This window comes from Amblyomma maculatum, chromosome 1, assembly GCF_055883805.1.
Source record: "Amblyomma maculatum isolate TAMU_Amacu chromosome 1, ASM5588380v1, whole genome shotgun sequence".
Classification (NCBI taxonomy): Eukaryota; Metazoa; Arthropoda; class Arachnida; order Ixodida; family Ixodidae; genus Amblyomma; species Amblyomma maculatum.
This window is the reverse complement of record NC_139344.1, coordinates 422,441,874-422,463,759: the sequence shown is the minus strand read 5'-3', so window position 1 is coordinate 422,463,759 and position 21,886 is coordinate 422,441,874. Positions and strand designations below refer to the sequence as shown.

The following is a 21,886-nucleotide window of genomic DNA, read 5'->3' as shown; positions in this document are numbered from 1 at the left end:
ACACCGTAAGTGCCGGCAGCGTGAGCGACGAAACCACGGCACGGTTTTATGCCTTTCAGGCAGAGCTTGTCCGCGACATTAACAGCAAAAAAGTGCAGACAAGCATTACGGACTTCTTTGGCCGCAAGTAGTTCGCCATAATAAAGTTTGGTTCATTTTCGATTCATTCCCATTTGGAAGTTGACTTGTTTTGGATCATACAAATTCGGGATGATACGAATATTTTGCGTGCTCCCTTGGAATTCGTATCATCGAGATTCTACTGTATTTGACTAAACCGGGTTTGTGCAGCGCATGCACCTGCATTTTGTTATCATCGATCCCCACATGGCTAGGGACCCAGTAGAACCCTATGCTAGGTTTTTGAGTTGTGGCTTTATGTTATGCACGATGTTTCCCATTAAAGGTTCTTCCGCATTTCTTGGTTGCGGTGCTAGAGCATACTCACAGAATCAGTGTGGATGGTGCTATTCTAAAGCGAAAGCCTCTCTATGCTCGTGGGTGGTGTAGATGGGAAATTTTCGCCCGATGTGTTTGCCTGATGTGTCCACACGAAGGCGCTAACTGACATCTAAAAAAAAAAAAAAAAAAAAAAAAACCTTTCTCCATCGGGAATCGAACCACCACACCTCTGATCCTGAGCACAGTGCGCAATCTACAACTCCACGCCGGACTCGTGAGAAACACGTTGTAATTATTTTCTAGCATGAGGATAATAGCAGCGATGACAATGATGGTGTACTTATTTGATAATAATAATGATGACAGTAACGGTAGTGATGACAATGACGATGTAGTTAGTGATAATGATGACAATAGAGATGCCAATGACGATGCAGTTAGTGAAAACAGTCCTATAAGGTGGCTTTTGCCATTTGCGCTCTTAAAAAAATTTTAAGTGCAGTCCTGTAATTTTTTTAATTTTTTCTCTATCTGCTTTACAGCCACACATGCAGTGCAACACTCGGCAACAAAAACCAAGGCGCATTGCAGCCGTCGTATCATTTTTAAATTTTCGCTTTGAACTATTGCACTTCCAACATGCATATGTTTTTGAGCCATGAGTAAAAAAATCTAGTATAGGCATCATATTATCCTTGCAGTGAAAATTATTCTTGTAATATGCTCTAGTCACGTTTCCTGTTTGTGCGAATGTTTCAATGTGAAGGTACATATCACTGGGGGCTGCACAAAAGTGGCAGAGGGTCATTTCCTGATGCACTAAAGGCTGGCTACGGGAGATGTTCTGTGCGCTTCAAATGATAAGTGCAGATCAAAATAATGAACAGGATCGGGTTGATTTAAACAGGATGGTCTTGCCGAGCCATACACAATCTCAGAGCGCATCAAGGAGCACTAGATTTGCAAAAGGTGTGCTCTATTTAATCCCCATCGTTTTCGTGAATGAAAACACTGAGGAGAAGTATGGATATACATACTATGAATATACATACTATGGATATACATGTATGGATATACATGAGAAGTATGGATATGGTATAGTACCATGTTTGATGCTTTTTTATGAAGTTGCTGGTGCTAAAGTTTAAGCCTTTTTTCTACAAAACTAGAGGTCAGAATGACTTAAAATTATGTCATTCAGCTTCCAGAGCCATTCTGAATGCAATTTCATCATCCGTGAACATGAGATATGGATATACATGTATGGATATACATGAGAAGTATGGATATGGTATAGTACCATTGGTATAGTACCATGTTTGATGCTTTTTTATGAAGTTGCTGGTGCTAAAGTTTAAGCCTTTTTTCTACAAAACTAGAGGTCAGAATGACTTAAAATTATGTCATTCAGCTTCCAGAGCCATTCTGAATGCAATTTCATCATCCGTGCACATGAGATACGTGCCTGCAGCTTACAACGCATAAAAGGTTAACCAGATGAATGGCAGTTAAAAAAAAAATTGCCTTATGCTGCAATGACTGAAGGAGATAAAGGTTTCAAGTTGTTTACTTGTTCTCTTTTTCATTGAATGTGACCATGCAGGGACTTCTCAATTACTAAACCGAAGAGTGTAAGCCTCAGTGAATGTACTAATTTATTACAGCACTGCTGTTAATGAAAACCTTCGTTCCTGGCCTCAGTGGGCAATGAAGTCGGAATACAGCCCAAAAATCATGTGCACTCACAGAACAATGAAATATTTATTCCTTCCACTGTAGTCTGCCCCGAGCATCTGTGACTTGTGAAGGTCTTGCTCACTGTTAATTGAAGTTATTTCTCTGCTACATCTACAATATCATACCCAGAGGAGTCTAGTCATTTATTTTTTTTTTTACTCTTGAACATTCTGCTAGCCTCACATGTGAGACTGTTGCAGGAAAGGGACTACATATACTTACTGAATAACCAGAAATGTGAAAATAACATTTATTCTCTTTCTCAAAAGAGTAGTTCCACATTGTTAACAGAGGTGAGTAGCTCTTCTTTTGTACTTTTTACAGATTTTTGTTTTGCCTCAATAGTTCGCTTGTGGATGTGTTGATCTAGCAAAGCGATTCTAACAGTGTATTTTATTGGTTGGGGAATTTTCGATGCATACATTTGTGTGTGTGATTGCGCTGCCTCTTCACTAGTTTTTTTGCTTCTCACGGGGGCATCTTTTGTTTGTAGGGCTGCCACTGTCAAACTGCTTACCAACTTTTCGTCTGGGGTTCATCCGGGTAGTATATATTTAAAGGGTAAGTAAACTAACATATTATATGCATTAAAATGACCAAGGTTCAACTTTGGTCCTACAAAAAGCTGTTTTGCCAGCACCTCTGCGACCCACCACAAGTGACCTGAGCAGCTGTGCTAAGCAACTCGAAAAGTGATGCCTTTTTGTCTCTGCCAGAATAATATCACAGGAGGCACAACAATGCTTAAAGTCAGGCTGCAGCCGAGTGTACAAATATCCCAGTGAAGGAAGGCCGTGCTGCCAAGAAGAAATAGTGAACCAACAGTGCATACCTTGGCTAATTCTTCACCAGTGTACATCTCTCGTGCTTTCCGCAGGTCAGCGAGGAACTTCTCCTTCATGTGGGCTCTGCAGTGCGAGATATGCGATATGCTCCATGAAGCCATAGGCAAAAGGGTAACCTGTTTACTCCGAATGCTCAGCGGCCCTTTAGCAAATTATCTTCGTTTGCATATCCTGAATCCCATTTGAGCAGTAACCGGCGCCCGAGTGCTTCAGAGCGTTCATTACTCTCATTAGCTGATTAAAGCACTGCCTCGTTTTCCTTACCCAAGTGCATAGCAATTAAACATTTCTCTGCTTGGAAACGGCAATGCTGTTATAAAAACAAAATTTTCATTGCAAACAAAAAACTGAATTGTAATTAAATTATGCACAACAGCATTTTTTTTTCTTATTCTGTTCTGTGAACCATTTCAGCCTATTGCTATTACAACTACCTCTACGATGGCTCACTTCATGAGACATCATGTGGGAAAAAAAAAAAGAACTCACAATGAAATACAATTCTATCCAGGCTTTGACCCCATTTCCGCTGATGAGCACTGTTCTTTTTCTTTTGAAATTTGTTTCAATCGCACAACGTGATGACCTTCACAATGAAATCCAGTTTTTAAAAAGGCTCTGGGCTGAAAGTATTGTAACTTAGTTCCATGTAAACTAATTCCAACCAGTTCTGCTGATTCAAGCTTTTCTACATCCTGCCCACATGCTGTCAAAGCATGAACGGCACTGATGTAGGAACCAACAATACCATGTCACAGAACAGGCTTCTGCGACTACTGGCCTTATCTCATGTGCCAGGCTTAGTGCAAAGAAAGTGGTTAAAGAAAAAATAGTGATGGCTTCTGCCAGCGCGTGTATATAATACAAATGCTTTGCCCCTGCACAAGTCTTTTCTAACTGTAGGCACAGTGACCCAATTTTTTTAATCTGGTACACAATCCATTAACATTACTTCAAGCTTGCTCAAGCAGTCGCCAAATATTATTCCTCGTTTAACCCTTTGGGTGCTTTTGCCGTACGGGTACTGAGGCCGAATTCGCGCACTGTGCAAAGCATGTTTGAAATTTTGCGCATTTTTGAAAAGACTCGCTTACTGAGGAGATGCTGCCATCTTAGAACAGTACTAAATATTGTCTAAGCAACCATCTTGAGGAGGAAAAGAAAACTGATTGTGACTGTCATGTTGCACTCTGTTTGCGGCGACACAACCTTGAGGTTTCGGTTTCGCCGCGTGATCGCAACAGATGCGCAAAATTTACCCTCTATCTTTGTCAGGACGCAAGCGGAGGCCCGTGAAGACCTTGTAGGACTTACAAGAAGTGGTGCAACTTGTTTACGCGATCATCTTGCAGAAAAAAAAAATTGCGACCTTTCATATTACACGTTGTTTGCCCTCGCCGTTTTATTTTCTCCACGCAATCGCAACGGAAATGCGAAAGTTGACCCCTCCCTATCTTTGTTGGGACGTTTGCAGAGGGCCATGAAGGCTGATTTCTATCTTCGTTGGGGCTCTCTCAGCTTATCGACACTCACAGGGTGTCATTGCTCTCCCATTTAGTTTCATCAATGTTATAACTATAATACACTCCCTATATATTTTTCCCTATTTTTTTTTCAGACTTTTAAGAATTTTGTTTAAGATCAGCAATAAAAATATTTGATACTGGGGTTAAACTTTTTTTCCCAAAAATGTCCAAAACTCAAAGGGTTAAAGTACAGCACCTACTCATATAATGAACACCCACCTCAAAAAATTGTGAAAATGGCGGGAGGGTGTGCATTCGTTATGTGTAAAAATAATGCAGTAAGTATTCACGTTTTGGCAATAAAAATGGGAGGTGTCTTCATATCACGAGTGAAAACTTCACAAGACATGCAGAAAAGAATCCCTGGGGTAATTAGCAAACATGAGGTCTTGGCTTGGCTTGTGGGGCTTAACGTCCCAAAGCGACTCAGGCTATGAGAGATGCCAAAGTGGAGGGATCTGGAAATTTCGGCCACCTGGGGTTCCTTAACGCGCACAGATATCGCACAGCACCCAGGTGTCTAGCTTTTTGCCTCCCCTGAAACGCGGCCTCTGAGACCGGGATTCGATCTCGCATCGTTAGGCAACGTAATCGAGCGCCCTAACCACTCCGCCACCCCGTCGGGGTTGAGGCACAGTCAAACGCACTTATAACAATACTGAGATGCCAAGGGAATACCATTCTTATAACCTGTTTATACTAAAAATAAAGACATGATAAATTTCAGAGCATTTAAAGTGACAGGAAAGTAGCTTAAAATGTTCATTTCTTTGACAGAAATAATTTCTATCTGTCAGCTTTGATTGGTACAGTGTACGACTACAGCGTGCGCTGTCAGGCGAGTGGAGCCGATCCGTCAGTTGGTTCCCCCAGCTTCTCATTCGCGCATTTTCAAAAATGTGAGCGTGGTTTGGCTCGTGCGGTTGTAGTGCTTCTGTGTCTTGCCTCTTTTAAGGTTGGCTCTCAGGGACAGATGCAAACCAGTTTATTTTAACAAAAGAAACATGCAAAACTTGACGGTGCTGCGCTATTCCCTTGTTACATCCGATATATTGTTCTAACCGGGTCTTACATTACGGCAAATTTAATGGCGTAGTCAATGCTTAATATTTACTGATATATTTTTGATAGTGGTGCTCTGATTTGTGGCACTTGTATTCTGCAAACTATGGACCTGAGGCAAGAGTGGTTAATTTGCTATAACCTCCGTAGCCAACAGCTGTGCCTGTTGATGACTGCTCTACTAAAATAGCATGCAAATGGCTGCCCACACTATTCAGGCGAGACTTATGAAAAGCTCGCTGCAACTAAGCGGCTTGTTTCTCGACATAAACCAACTTAGTCTCTTTAAACCAAGCACGTTTTAAAAAGCCCACGGAATGGTAGAGGCTAATAAGCATTCATGCCCAGTACCAGTTCTCAAAAGTGAGGCGACGATAGTCCACAAATAATTTTTAAAAATACCTACCTGCGCAATTCAGGGCAACGTCTGCCACTGGCTTCTCTCACGAATCCTGCCTTGTGCAACATTGAACGGATCAGCAGTATTGTCGGCAGTTAGTCTCGTGATGGAACATCAAACACAAATGGGATTGAGAGAAAAGCTGCATTGACATTCAAAGACACGATTGCCTAGCATGGTTGATGCCTGTACAGGCAAAATGCACTCATTGCGTAACCACCGATTTATTTCCGGCCAGGTCCGATGCATAAGCCGAGACAGAGAACGAAGAGGGTTTTTCTTAACAGCCGATATATCTGATGCTGCACAAGCAAGATCGAAAATATTTGTAGACCGATGCGGACGGTTCAGCATCCATCAGTCTCACTTTTCTTAGCCTCAGGGGCCCCTTAATGCTAAAGGTTTTACCACACTATGGTAACTCGGCACTACAAATGTTTGTGCTCAGCTCCTACACACTGCTAAGGTCACACCTTTCACATACTCCACTGCCTGGGAAGGCTAAAAGACAAATTTAACTAAGCACAAAATATATTTGCAGTAAAACAGGCCTGCTGGAACAATGAAAATTGCTCAAATCGACTGAAAGCAAACATGATCCAAGTAAACAATAACAAGCAAACTGTCAGCTGACAAAAGAACGAGACGTGATGGCTCAACCTTTTGGGCGCAACTCACTTGGTTTGAACTTCAACATCTTGGAGGAACTTTTTGAGCTTGGCATGAAGGGGCTGCTTAGATTCCACCGTGTCTTCAGCGACAATAGCCATTCCGGGCGCCTCGGTGATAACGCAGACACCGGCATCATTGACCTTGTACGTCGTCAAAGGGTAACTTGAACACGCAATCTACAAAACAGAAGGGCACCAGCATATTCTCGCTGAAGTCAAGTCAAAGCAGTTAAATTCTTACCATTCAGTAAGAAACAAAATGTGGTGGTGACAGATGTGTCATGCCAATGCCTCTTATTAGCACCCAACCTAAGCCACGCATGGGATATTCCTGCATCGTTCACATGAATACATATCTATATTGTGGTGAACAGACGAGAAACTCCTTGGATCACCTGGAAAGCCCTCATCAGCAGCCAAGTCGAGGCTGCAGTTTTCAGTTAAAACCAGGGGGCCTGCAAATACTGAAATTTTTTAAAATGAATCGAATACGGATATGTAAAAGAAAATGCCTTGAAATATTGAACCGAATATCCAAGCAATAAAAAATACGCACAAAAAAATGACGAGATCAAAAAATTCACAAAAGGAAAGTTCCCTCTTCACAAAACGGCACCGTAGCATTTTGAGGATGCTTCCCTTCAAATATTGAATTTAATATCTCATCAGTGAAAAAAATAAAAACTAAAGATTAAAAAATTCACGAAAGAGAATGTCCTTCACAAAATGGCCCTGTCGCATTTTAAGGGTGTTTCACTACACAGTCCACGCAGTCGATAATTATGGTGAAATTTGCGGTCTATTTGGTAATTTTAGAATGCGAGAAAATTCTGAATATCAATTTTTAGAATCAGAATACAAATCAAATAAGGAACATATTTGACTCATATTCAAAATTTCAAATATTCGAATGCCTCCTAGTTCAAACACAAGTCCCTTTTGCTGGGTCAGGGTGCTCGTACGACTACGTATATATACGTCGGCCACATGGTCCCGGACCCCATGATGGTGAGAGATTTTTCAAGTTACCTTAAACAGCAACAGTAGACAACATAACCATTAAGTTACATAGCCAAATATGCTGAGAATGAAAAGCCACAAATCGGTGCAAAAGAAAAAAAATGTTGCAGGCTAGTTGATGACATTCCGGGACTACCTGACCGTTTGGAACGTACCTGTGCTACGCCAAGTTTGCTTGCCACACATACACATTAAATGGTATGCATGCATATTGCTCCTACTGAAACAAATATATTTTATCAAGGTTATCGTCTTTGCAAACCTTTTCCCCTTTTACATCTTCCAAATTCACATGGATAACATAGTCTTTTAATACTGTCAATAATGGGCCCTCTATTCACTCTTTGCAAGAGAAATCATAAGCCAGACCGAGAAGCATGGTTTCTTCCAAAAGTAAAGATATCACCCCCAGGCCTTACAAATACGAAAAAAAAAAAGTACAGAGGAGAATAAGAGTAGGGTAAGAATATAAGGAGTTTTGCCACCACTGCTGGCAAAACTCCTTCAATGTTAGATCGATGGTACAAGGCCCAAACTGCTCTGGTGACATGTTATAGGCTCCAGATAAATGTCTGTCCTTCAGAAAGAAGTTACGCACCAACGCCATTGTTCATGCTGATATACGAGCTTTGGCATGGCAAGCAGGTATGTCACTTAGCTCTGCTCAGATGCCACCATCCAACTATCAACAGTGCTTGAGTAAAACCGTGCAGTATAGTCAAAGTTACAGATAAACCATGATGAAGTGCAGTGCAGAGGGCAGTTCTCAGCTTAAGCTATCCTTTTTAAGTTACCTATTTCCTTTCATTTATTTTCCTGAAACTCACACGGCACTTCGGTCTCGCATTACATTTTGGCAGCATGACACAAACACAGCTACACATTCCACAGAGAAATGCTTCGCATCTTCTTGCCTATAACCGGGCACAAAAAGATGAGTTTAAAAATTAGGGGTTTGGGTTATCTGCAAATGTTTTTCTGGGAGAAGAGTCGGCTTCATGGCAATGCATGGCCCTGTTCGGGCACAATGAGTTTCTCAGTGACAGTTGTCCACAGTGACCGTCAGGGCAAGAACTAACACAGCTATGTATTTTTTTTAAGTTCTGTGAACTGTTTTAGATACACACACAGTGTAAAAAATTAAGGGTGCTACTTGAGCTCCGCCTTTAACAGTATGATGCGATAGCGTAGGCGACCACCCAAAATATGAGCCCCACTTTAACTATGCTGCATGAGTATGCCTACATGGCTTAGGAGTACCCATCCACCTTCCCATCTTAAATGAGCAACTGTAGTTGGCAGCTCCTTCCCAACTTTCTGATACTGTGTGGTTTCATTAAGTCGCACAAACCATTAAAGAATCCATGCCTGGCCATTTCAGCTGCTAGCTATCAACCGCCTGCTCCATGCCCGTGATTTTTCAATCACAACGCCGATGCCGAACTTTCCAAGTAACAGACCATTAAAAATATTGTGTTAATTGCTCCATAACTGCAAAGGTCTCCGCAGATTCCTTTAGTGTATAATGCTGTAGAGTTTTCACTTCTTCGCACGTGGCGTTGTATGTGAGGAGGCGAACAGCACATGATGGCCGTGAAGTTTCAGCATGCTACAAGAGCAGAAATGCTGCACAGATGGAAGTGAGGGAAGCGCACAATGATGCCACTATGGCGTGAAACCTTCAAAAAAAATTTTTTTTCAAGAAATTTTTTAGGACTCTGCTCACTGTTCCCACATTTTTAACTGCCTAGTCATACTTCTTGTGCACAAATCATACGCAAAGATTTTTTTGTTTCATGCTTTTTGAAGTTCAAGATGCAGGTTAAATGCTGGGGCAGGTTACATGTGCAAAAATATGGTAACTGACACTCTGCTCATGGGGGGTAACAGAGTAGAGCCCAAGAGTCCTAGCTAGGGACAACCCTAACTACAGGTGAAGTGATAAGGTCAGGATATTTGCTCGGATTGACACAGGTAAGGGATATTTGACAAGAGGTTTTTGTCATTTAGTGATGTGACGATGATGCAGTAAACAGGAGCATGCCTACAAACATAACGCGACTTACAGGAAAGGCATAAAGAGACTGCTGGGAAGGTAAGGAGGCAAGTGCCCACCTTGATAGAGTAAGCCTCGCCGGGAGAGTGGTCGTTGTAGAGGATCATGTTCTGCTTCATGCCAAAGCTCTCCCGCACGCCCAGGTGGTAGAAGAGGGGATTGCGCTGGTCCTGGTCGACGAGAAACCACGCACAGGCCACGGTCAAAAACTAGGCTTTTTGTCAAGCCACAGGGTGGGAGCAAGAGGAACTGCAATGACTGGCTATGTGCTAACTAATATGCTCATTTGGCTACACCCCAGCCAGTCTCCCAATGAGCAACAGTCTTTTTGACTCTTGACTCTTCATGAACTTTTGTGATTGTAATTAATCTCCCTACGATAATGCCCAATGGCACTGTAGGAATTTGCAAAAATAAATAAATAAATAAAAAGATGAGCCTCCCAATGAGCCAGGATGGAAGACCATTTGCAGAAAAGAACAGTTGACAGCACACTGCAAACACAAATGCTACATACACGATAAGCCCATGTAGGTAGCCGTGAGTAGCATTGCAGTTCTTACAACCTTAACTTTGGCAACCCATCCACGTATACCCTGTTCATTATTCAATTCGTTATTTAGAATCCTCACAGAAAAATACAGTACCCTCACACGCATGCCTTGGGGCGTTCAAAAAATTTCGCACGAAAGATTAGCTTTGGTAGTCACCATGAGGAGTGGCGACAGCAAGTTTAAACTGTTTGCAAGTCATCGGCTCACTTCTCAGGACTTCTACATAGCACGCACGCTAAGAAGCATTTGCTTCCCTCAATGCAACCATATGATAAACACCTTCTGAATTCTCTTTAAGAGGCAGCACTTCAGGTACCGACCCCCCACCTGAGCACATCTAAGCCTCCCACAAAGTCACTTGCATGATGCTGCTGCTAATCAGTGTTTTTTGCTGCCCTATCTAAGCCTCCCACAAAGTCACTTCCATGGTGCTGCTGCTAATCAGTGTTTTTTGCTGCCCTATTCTGCAAGCATTCGTCTTACATGGCTTTCCCTATTCCACTTAGCTCTTTAAATGCCTTCCCTTTCTCAATGACCAGCAGCATATTCTTTTTACAACTATGGCCACCTTCTCCGCTGCCCCCTACTGTGGCCAAGAGGTCAGAGTGCTTGACTGCTGATCCTAAAGACACGAGTTGTTCGACCTTGGCCACAGCAGCATACTGTGTGACGTTGGTGCATGTCACAGAGCCCCCTGGTGGTTTACTAAATGCTACCCTCGAGCCCTCTATTACAGTGTTCCTCATAAGCGATGTTCTATACACAACCATCAAATCACATTTTCCTTCACCCTTGTGCATGCCCCTTTCTGCTCCAAGACCATTAAAAAGCCTGCTTCTCTTAGCATCTCTCAAATCTGATGGTGAAGGCCACTTTAGCTACTTTGAAAACCTCACGAGAAAAAAAAAAAAATTTGCATGTATTCATGCAATGGTTGGTTTGTGTTAATGCAATCAGGTATACTCTGAAGCATCATTTTATGTCTCATATCAAATTTGCAGACTCAATGCTTTCAATTTGCAGAAATAAAAATTTTCCACCACAAAAAGATCCCAGATGAACCCACCAACAAAAAGTTTTCCTTTCTTTCATCCTGTAAACATCTTGAACTATAGACAATGTGTGATGTGGCTGCTGTCACCATCTGGTGCCCTTCTAATTTGCCTCAACAGACAAACACGTGCTGAAGAGCGAATTCCACTTACCTGTATGGAGACGTCCACAAGGGCCACATCTGCATTGTAGAACAGGTCGAGCACCTTGGTCTCGCCAAAGTCCAGCTTTTTGAAAGGCAGCTCGTGTAGTGTGGCCCCAACGCAGTTAGACGCCTTTTTGATCTCTTCGAACGCCGCTTTCCGCTGGGCCAGTCGTCCGCCCGCGGCGCCCGTCCCCGTGATCTGAGAAAGCGGGAGATAAAGCCGCGAGATGACCAAGTACTCTTCTGCTCTCCCCGAGACATCATTCAGAATCACAGATGACTGTCTGCTAAAAAAGTTTACAGTCCACTGCGCCATTCAACAGTGGGCCATTCACTGTGCTCCAGGGCCACATAAAGTCGTCACCAAGTATAGGCTGGCACTATGGCTCACAGCAACCAATCATAAACACTGCTGCAGACGTGCTCTGAGAATGTTTGACAACTTCTGCCTTCAAAGCTAAGTGCAAGTGAAGCCCACTGCACACCTTTCTCCAAAGTACAGGCGTGGTACCATATGGCAAGGCACATCGAGGTAACACAGCCCATATTTCCGTACTGAAAGTCAAGAATGTACCAAGCACGCTTCAACAAACACAAAACTAGCTTGTTAATTCCACTGCTAAAAAAAAATCTAGAATTAAACTCTTGCTTCAATATACCCCTCCTGTAGCCTATATCTACCAATACCATACCTCAGCTTACTGTATCACAGACTACTGAACAAAGGATGATATTTCTACATTACGCAAGTATTTTATCTGTTTTTTCAGTCACATTACAATTTGTGACAATACTTAGGTTGCAGTGCTTTTCTGACCTTATATAATGCATCTCGTGCAATGACTTTATATACAGTCGTGCCTCGTTAATACGACCCCCGTTAATATGGACTACTCGAGTTGTGGACAGTTTTTCTGAGGACCACACTTTTTACATACATTTACATCTCGTTAATATGGAAACTCACTGTCCGGACAATGGACAAGGAGAAAATGCACAGATACCATTAGGGTCCATGTATTTTTGCCGCATTAATATGTACAGTCATGAAAACCAAATCGTTACACTGCTTCAAAGATACTTTCTCTTCTAACCTTTGTTCACAGACACCACATGAACATAGTGCCAATGACTGATTGATTGCCCTTTTCGCTTGTGGTTTCATATTTTACACTGCGAATTTACACAGTCGATGCACGTAACGATTTTTTGTATTGCATCAATTCACTCAAACAAAACTCTGACAGCAGATTGCGCCTTGTAGAAAGTTGGATTCAGCAACATTCAGCTGATACATAGCAGGGGTTCGTGGGAGATGAAAAGTAGAAGCAAAGTAATTTATTAATGAAACGCCATCGAGACTAATATGCAACTGTATCACAGTACTTTCAATTGCATGGCATTTGAAACATAACGGTAACTTGGATAATGTTCTTGTAGCTCCTAAAGCTAACTTTGCTGGCCTACATTATGCTCTAAAGCAGACCCTATTCTTAGAGGTTTTTGCTTGTTCGCTTCTTTTTTTAGAAAAAAATTCTGATTCGTTATTACGGACGACTCGCTTTATGGACAGTTTTGTGCGGAAACCAAAGTGTCCATATTAACGAGGCATGACTGTATAGTAGAACGAAAAATGACACGCCACCACGCGCTATCTTTTGCCATGCTTAGTAACTATGTCAACGAGGATAACTGATTGAAAGAAGCAATTGTATGCATATCTCAAGGCAGAATCAAATAATGACAGAGGCAGCAGGGTGGTGACAGAGGCAGCAGGAACTCAATCGAGCTAATCCAGCCATATTTTCACGAAAGGTTTGATTTTAGTGTCACCAGATTTCACATGCATTGTACTCTCTTACGAGAAGCTACCTCTGAGGCAAAGGAGCTGCACTGTCAAAATTGGCCATTTTTATACGATTAAGCCCGCTTTCAAAATAAGTGAACAGCACAATACAATCACAATTCTCCTTAATCCTTGAAAGCTGGACACATTTGTCCCATTAGCTTTAATGCCGGCAGAACAATACAATGCTACTATGTACAATTTCTTTGTGTGCTGAACACTATAAAACTATCAGAAACCTCACTGAGCTTTCTAACTTCTGCAGTGTTCTCAGCATTTTTACAAGTGCATGTGCACATTTCAAAGAGCACTATTCAGACAGGAAAAAATGAATTTGAATAATTTTTTTTTTTTGAGTCGGTCAACTGCCTTATGATATTTCTTGAATCAATTTTCACTGTTGTACAAGCAAGCCATTAATGCCACTGTACAATTTTGCCATTCCTTGACTAGAGACACGCATGAAAAGCATGTGAAGAACAGAATAATATTTGCCCACCAGGTCGATGACACAGACGACGTCCATCCTGCTCCGCGGGGGGCAGGCGCTGGCCACACTACAGCATGAACGTGCATCCGCCTCGCTCATGGCCGGGCAGCTCACCTTGGCTGGAACCTCATCTGAGCTCCGGCACAGAGCTTTTCTGCATAAGGACCAACACCCAAACACACGTGAACCTACAAATTGCACCAACCCATACTCATGTCACACCTGAAGCATGTTTCCTCCCTTCCTTTCAAATTCATGGTGCCCAGCAAAAAAACCTTTCTGCAAAGTAAGATACTGAGGGACCCTCAGAACATTTTTAAAGCAGAAAAAGCAGTCAGTCCTAGCCTGTTCTGCCACATGACTGCAATTCTAGGAGAGATAGCAACTGATTCAGGAAAAAAAAGAACAACAATTTACATAGACAAAAAGAAAAAAAAAGGAAGACACAAAAGAAGTTTGCTCACTCCATTCAGAAAGATGACTGTACAAACACACTATATTACACAACTACTACCAGGAAGCCTTCGCTAAAAGTACAGTACCAACCACACAACCTGCTATCATTCGCTGTTAGACAGAAATTGCGCGCTGCAGCGAGCGACATAAGCGCCCGTCGTGTGACGCACGTCTCACCCACCCTTGACACTCTCCCACCAACAGGGCAGGGATGACACACTTCGTCGCACATCACTGGCTGCATGGACACGCATCATCTAGCCATCACAACCCGTTACAATGGAGAGAGCCACAATTTCGTCACGCGTTCCCCACCGTTAGCAGCCTTCTCAACCGCCTCCGCGTCGATGGCCCTCACAAAACCCCAAAATCGGTTCCAGAATTTTTTTGACATCCCAAATCGGCTCAGAGATGTCAGAATGCCACAACAAAAGGGCTTCACATTATTCCATGAGGTGGGGTATGTCTTGCTACTTGAACCATTCACTGAAGCCAAAACCCTGAGACAATGCTTTAAACATTTAATAAATTTACAAAGCTACATAAGCAATGCTGTAGTATTAAAAACAAACATCACTAAGTGGCAGCTTATGAAGCAGCCACAATTTTTCCTTTCAACACTTTTCAAAAGTTTATCCCAGTCATCCTCACTCAACGTGAGCAGTAAACAATGAAAACAAAATTCTCATATCATCTCATCTCTGCCCATGCAATGCAAGTGGACTTCCATATATTTGACATGACAGCGTTGTAAATGTTGAAACTAAAAACTACATTTGCCTCCCCACTGGTGAGGGGTAAAATGATGAGACTTCTCTATACACAGGTATATCGGAAATACTTCTCCTACTAAAAATTTAGTACTTGCGGCAGAGCAGAAGTTTGTGTAACACCTATTTTGCCTACACCTCCTGCTCCCTCTCGTGTAGTTTTTTTAGTTTTATGATAGATAATTTTAATATATTTAGCCTACGCTCTTCATGCCCTCACATCAATCGCATTTTCATAGGTACATACAAACAAACAAATGTTCACGTGGGTACACGAACTAGCATCACCAGTGAAGCGTATCAGTTTTGTTAGAGAGGTAAACAAGATGCAAACAAGACATTTGGCAATGATAACTTTCTGGTTCAATGAACAGTGCAACACAAGCCAGATGCCGAGCATGTACAAATGCATGCACACACGTGCCCGCCCACCCACCCACCCACCCACCCATCCACCCACAACCACACCCACACACACACACACAAAGCCATGTGCAGCATTCAAGTGATAGTAGAAGTAAGAGCAACCAAAGGTTGAAACATGTTTGCACAAGAGTTCCTGCACTCTCCACCTATGCAAGACTTCGAGTTACAACCTCACACTCTCTGGAGAGAAATCTGAGGCACTACAGCACTGTGTTGTGTGGTGGCACACATTTACCAGGATACCAACCATTGTAAAAGATTGAAAAATACTAAAAACAAAGCCAAAGATACTGAAATTAAAAAGACAACACCAAAGATGTTCACTTACTAGTCAACAATAATTACTAATCTTCCTCAATGCACCCAAGAGGGAAATCTCCCGATGCAGTTTTCAGAAGAAAGAGAATGCCAATGAAGATGATGCTGTTTTTGAACGCAACATATACTTCTGTCTCTGACTAGAATGCTTGTGCCTTAAATATATAACCTAGTCGGCCATGCTTTTTTTTTTCAAAATGGAATGAAACAGTGCGTGGGACATTTTCCTACATTGAGTATTGCTGCGCTAGTGTGAATTTCTCGTGTCATTTCTTTTTTTCTGTCTTCAACTATCCCCTCAAAACTTCAGATGATGTTCACTACACACCGCTGTTGTTTGTCCCGACCGGGCTAATTGAGTGCAAATTTCTTCCAAACAAGGTCATTATTATCACCATAGCTGGGCATATACATTTTTAAATAAACACCTTTCACAGGGTGTAAACAACCCAAATAATGACCGGAAGAGATAGCTTTGTAACAAGTGTGCAAAAAAATGTGTACTTCCAATTTTGAATTTAAATTGTAAATTGTGGGGTTGAATGTTCTGAAATGACATGCAGGCCATGAGAGGTGTTGCTGTCATCTGCTCTCGTCTTTTTGTGCTCTTTCTTTAAGACAGAGGAATGATGTTGCAGATCTTTTTTCAAAGGAAACAAGACATCTTACAGTGCAATTATGGCAGCACTTTCCGGCTTCTATTTTCTTATATGTTTAGTTTCCCAAATATGCAAGCAGTTCACTCTGCTTACTGCGCAAACTAAAAACATTCGATGCCAGTTTTGGAGCTACTTTCCTTTTTGTCAGCCATATGAGAAAGTAGTTTTAAACTTCGCATAAAACTTGTCAACACAGAGCACGAGAGGCAAGAATGGAACACAAGGCGGTGTCTTTGTATCGCACTGACCCTGCTCGGCAACAGTAAAGCTGTCATGATTTTGCAGCATCGACACTTGAATCTTTAGATGGAGCAACAGCTTTCAGTGGAAACATGACGTCCATTCGTCATATTTTAGTTTGGACAGCGATGGTCGCTCCACACAGGTAGAACTACTGAGAGATGCCTGTGTGTAACTTTAAAATTTTTGTCACTGCTGAGCAGATACCCAGTTTCCTGGGCCTCCCCGAAGTACCGGCATGTTCTGAACAATTCAATGCCACTAGAAGTGCTGTGGACACAGGCTCCTGCAAAATGGCCTGCAGTTGAATTTGGCATTGCACAGCAGAGTAGCCCAAAGCAATGAGTACGAGCAATTACTTCTTTTTTTGCTAATTAAACAGTTGTACACAATGACTCCTTTAAAGCTGAACACTCATTCTTGACATAGGAATGCACAAAACTCATCTTGTAGTTTTTGATTCCATTTTATTGCAATGTATTTAATATCTCGGCAAATTCTGCAAACAAAACATATTCTGTTCCTTCTTTCTTTATATCAGTAAATATACAACTCATTAGCCGCACTATGATATGGTACAATAAAGAAAATTTTTTAAATTTATGGACAGAAAAAATGTTTACGTATGACACTCTGAAAGTGCCTTTTTTCTCGTGGTAAGGACAGAGTTAAACCATTCTCAAATGAAGGCATTCTGTAGTCAATCCAGCCCAACCAGAAACTCAGCTGTAAATATTATTTCAGGAAAGGCGGCACTTTCAGACGAGACTGTCCTGAATCTGAAATGTGTTGCGTTGTGTTTTATGGCACATAAATGACTAAGGTTAACATGCGCCAACCGCGAGGTAGGAATGGCCTTGCAAGGAACTTTTAGAGTTTTGTCATAGCTTGTCAAGAGACTTGGCTTCTCTTAAATATGCAACCCCACAAGACAACACAAGTGGATTTTCTCCTAAGAAAATAAACAAGGTTTAAATGGTATGCATTCAGAGTAAAATAGTGGAAGGTGTTTTTTTCTTAGTCTTGTCTAGTTTTATGCCTGAACATACAATGTGAACTAAAGTCAGCACTTCACCATGCAGATCACATGCTGGTGTCTCTTCTTTTGCAAGGACAAAACTGTGTTTTAAGGTGTGTATGTCGAATGCGAAGACGACAAAAAATGACTTCAATGAATCGCTTTTGATGTGAGCCTGGCTTCCATTCTGTTATGACAGGTTTTACTAGGTTAACTTATTATTTACCTCAGTAATCCATTTAGACTGCTAGTTATTACTCAACTTGCACTGTACTAACATCACTGCATCTTTGTAGAGTATTTTAATCTCTGCATGATGGGCTTGTGGAGCACACACATCTGCATTTTTCATTCCCATCTATTTCATCATGGCTAAGAACCCAACAAATTTTTATGTTGAATCCATGTGCAGTGGCGCTTCTTATATTGTATGTAATTTCTCATCAATTAATGGTTTGACCGTATTTCTGGGATGAAGTGAGGTGAGTATGTTTAGAGAATCAGTGTTAATTACACTATTCTCAATGTTCTCATATATTTTCTCTATAGCCATAAAGACTTCATTTGAGTCAGTAGTGAAAATGGATGCCGAGGTAGTCACACTTTCTTGCCAAATGTTTTGTACCACTGCACTTCCTGTGTAGCGTGCTGATTGTGAACCATCTGTGTAGTATGCTGTGTAATGACTGTGCTTTTTGTTTAATGCTAAGTACTCGTCTAATACATGTTAATGAAGTGTTTGTTTAATGTGTTCAATTGGGCATGTTGGTACATGTCTTGAACAAATATACAACAGCGCGAAGAGACAAGGACAAGGCAAGATGACAAGGACGGCGGTGATCCAACTTTTATTGTGAACGAATCGTGTGAACATATATACTCTGAAACAATCCGGCGTCACTGTCAACGCATGCGCAAATAAGCGCCGTCCTTGTCATCTCGCCTCGTCCTCGCCGCTTTGCGCTGTTATATATTTGTTCAAGTGTTTGCTTGTTCTGAAATTGTGCTAATGTGAAATCGTATAAAGAGGGAAGGCAATACCAAAGTGGAGTGTGAAATGATCCTGGCTACAACTGTTTGATCTTCTAGAAATGTCACATGGCTATCTTCCAAGCTTCCTGTTCTAGCATCTACTAAAGAAACATTTTTGCAGGTTTTGTGATAACAAGGAATTTAAATTATTTCAAGCTCTGGCATTAAGCAGTACTAATAGTACTAACTTAGAAATTAATTAAAGGTACTAATAGAAATAAAGAAATCCTATACATTTTGCAGTGGTGACAGTTGCTACCCATCAACAGCAAAATAACTACGAGTCAAACAGTTTCCTTTCAGCTTGCTTATCTCACCTAGGGACACATAGTTAGATATGAAATCGCCTCACTCCAAGTATGTATGCTACACCTACACATTCACTCGCCACAATGACGGCCCACGCTGCCAAGACAAACAGTGACACACCAGTTCCGTTATGGCACATGATCACAGACTGCCATACATCACCCAAGCATGCAAAGAGATTGAACAAGTAGTTTTGGAATTCAACCAAGAAGCAAGTAAAGGCCGATGGATAAAGAGAAAAAAACTGATAAATAAACCTGATGGCGAGTACTTGAGAATCTTCAAGTACAGTGCAGAAAACAGCAACCGGAACCATTTGTTTTGTGCCAACAGTCATATCTGGTATTAATCACACATACACTCTAGGAAGCTATATAGAAAGAAGTAAGAACAGACAAATGAATGCCAAATGCTTTAAAAGAAGCGGGCTCTGTAAGGCAGCATGAACGAACCCCAGCAAGCCTACAAAAGCAGTGTTTACCAGCACAATGTTACTGAAGCTTTGCATAATTTTCTGAGCATGATTTTTAATCAAACAATAAAAGAGGACACTGCTAACAATAAACGTTGATCAGATTGGTCTGAAAGACTCCATCACCCACAGAGAGATGAGCAACCATGGTGCCAGCCGTACAATGGAAAAACATTTTTCTAACCGCCTAGACTTGTTTTTGGTGTGAACCACTTTTAGTTGCAACACCTGACCACATGTGCACAGAGCAGCTATGCATGCTTATCATATACAACTGCCAAAACATTGCTTACTTTTTGGAACACCACAAAGCCATGGCACATACACAGTGCATAAGATAAACATTATAACACTGCGTCCAAACTCCCACAAAAGAAGTCGTCCATTGTGTGATACGAAGCTGACGTCTTATCGTAGATGGATAAGAAAATGGTCAACCCTTTGTCAGAGCTCTGATCCAGTTGGCAGAGTAACAAAGTACATTGTTTCTCAGCACAGATGAAATGTGGTGTTTGAGGTCCCTGCTTATTCAGATGGCCTCAGCCAATTTTATAGTATTCCATGAATAGAAAGAGAGCCTATCGAAGCTAGGCCTTCCCGAGCTTTCAGCAAACTAATGTCAAGGTTTCAAAACGAAAACCGGCTGCTTGCTAATGCCGATGACACTAACACAGGAAAAACAGAGCCCAATTTTCCACTTTTCTGATATCCTCTGCCATGCTATCAGATAAATGTAACATCCTTTCATACTGCCTCCACGTGGGAAATATTTCAGCCATAGTCCAGTACTTGCTCAGCTGTCTTCCAGCACTCTGGCTTCTTTAATGTAGACTTTCCCACCTGATCAATCCGACTCCATCATCCCAATTGCTGCTAATTATTATTATTTGCAAAGCTGTAAATAAACAAGAGAAGAATGAACAAGTGTAGAACTGGCACAAAAATATGGCACAATGCCTTCAAGCCAACCTGCCAAAACGAAGGGAGGCAACAGCAGAAAAATATGGAGGAATAATGGCAGGGAGGTGTAAAAAGAAAACAAAACAGACAAATAAAGGTGACTGTTTTTTCAAATTCTCAAAAGGCTGCTCTAATCGCTGAACCTTTGCAAGGCCTCCTCAAACCCTACCTGAGAATGAAAGCTACAGGAGAGGCATCAGTCTTCTATGTTATCTCCAACAAGTCAGACATCGAACACCAAAGCCACACTGCAGCAAATACTGTGTGCCCAGTATTCTCCTGCACCTGAGATTTGGCAAACATGGTAACTCTGACATAGTGTTCGGGCAACATACATTCGTATCTCATGTTACTTCAATAATGCTGTCTTATTAAACAAATGTTTCTGCCTTGCAGAGAATTGTACATCACTGAATGCACAAACTGGAGACATAGCAGCCGCCACTTATTTATGCATGTATCAGACGATGCAATCCCTATCTGTTGCATTGAAAGAATCCATATTAAAACAGAAAAAGAAAAAGCAAACACACAAGCAAGAGTATAAGGATTGAACCAATGTGTGAAAATACTACTTCTCTATATCATCTTTTAACTTTAAAACCTTGTTCCTCCCCACCTCCCAGTGCACGCATGCAGACACATGCACGCATACACACGTTCATCTTCTTTCTGTTGGGCTCCCTTACAGTTTCTTTGCTTTCAGCATCAGTCTGTTTATGCATACCTAGTAAAAAAAGGGTTTCTGCTTTCCGACATCTTCACAGCGCTACTGAATGTATGTGTAGTACAATACATCATGCTATTATTACGGAAAGAGTTTTGAATGTGTGGTGTTAACTTTTATGCTCTGATAAAAGCTAACATATTTTCCCCAAAATCAGAGCATGAGAAATGCATGCCAGTTGCAAAACTAGCTTCACTGGTCTTAGGAAATCAAATGTTTCTCTGTATCCTGTGGTTACGGGACTTAATTAAGCCGTTCATGATTGCTTTCTTTGCGGCTCATTTCATTGTACTTTTGGAAACAGAAATAATATTTTTATTAGCATTATTGTCAGACTGCAGAAATGCTATGACATTATGCAGAGCATGGGTGTGGGACTTCCTGCGCCAACATGCACATTGACTAGCATGGTTATACCTATATTTGGGTCGTACAAATCCCAGGCAATCATTACAAAAATGTGATGGGATGGCTTTAGGAATATTTTATGCTGCCACAGAGCATGCTCAATACAAAAGTAAAAACCAAAAGCAACGACACATGCAAACATAAAAATGACCTGAGAATGCCATATGCTGGGACAAACATAAAATTAACATGACAACACTAAGCTGGAAAACACTGCATGCATCTAGGAAGAAAACATGCAGGCCATTCAGACAAGAAAAAGCTAGCTGTCATCTTCCAACATA

The 21,886-nt window shown here is 41.5% G+C and overlaps 1 protein-coding gene across 11 annotated transcripts in view; it reads right to left on the bottom strand.

Annotated features, from left to right (window-relative positions):
- Ask1 (apoptotic signal-regulating kinase 1) overlaps positions 1-21,886 on the bottom strand; it is a 177,056-nt gene that overhangs the window by 106,380 nt on the left and 48,790 nt on the right. For all 11 annotated transcript variants that reach the window (XM_084598099.1, XM_084598108.1, XM_084598103.1 and 8 more), the window contains 5 exons: positions 13,817-13,961; positions 11,479-11,670; positions 9,779-9,889; positions 6,651-6,820; positions 2,972-3,047 (listed from right to left, as the gene is read on the bottom strand). In XM_084598099.1, the coding sequence (XP_084454225.1) occupies positions 2,972-3,047; positions 6,651-6,820; positions 9,779-9,889; positions 11,479-11,670; positions 13,817-13,961 (694 nt within the window). Of the gene's footprint in view, positions 1-2,971; positions 3,048-6,650; positions 6,821-9,778; positions 9,890-11,478; positions 11,671-13,816; positions 13,962-21,886 lie in introns of those variants that run through there.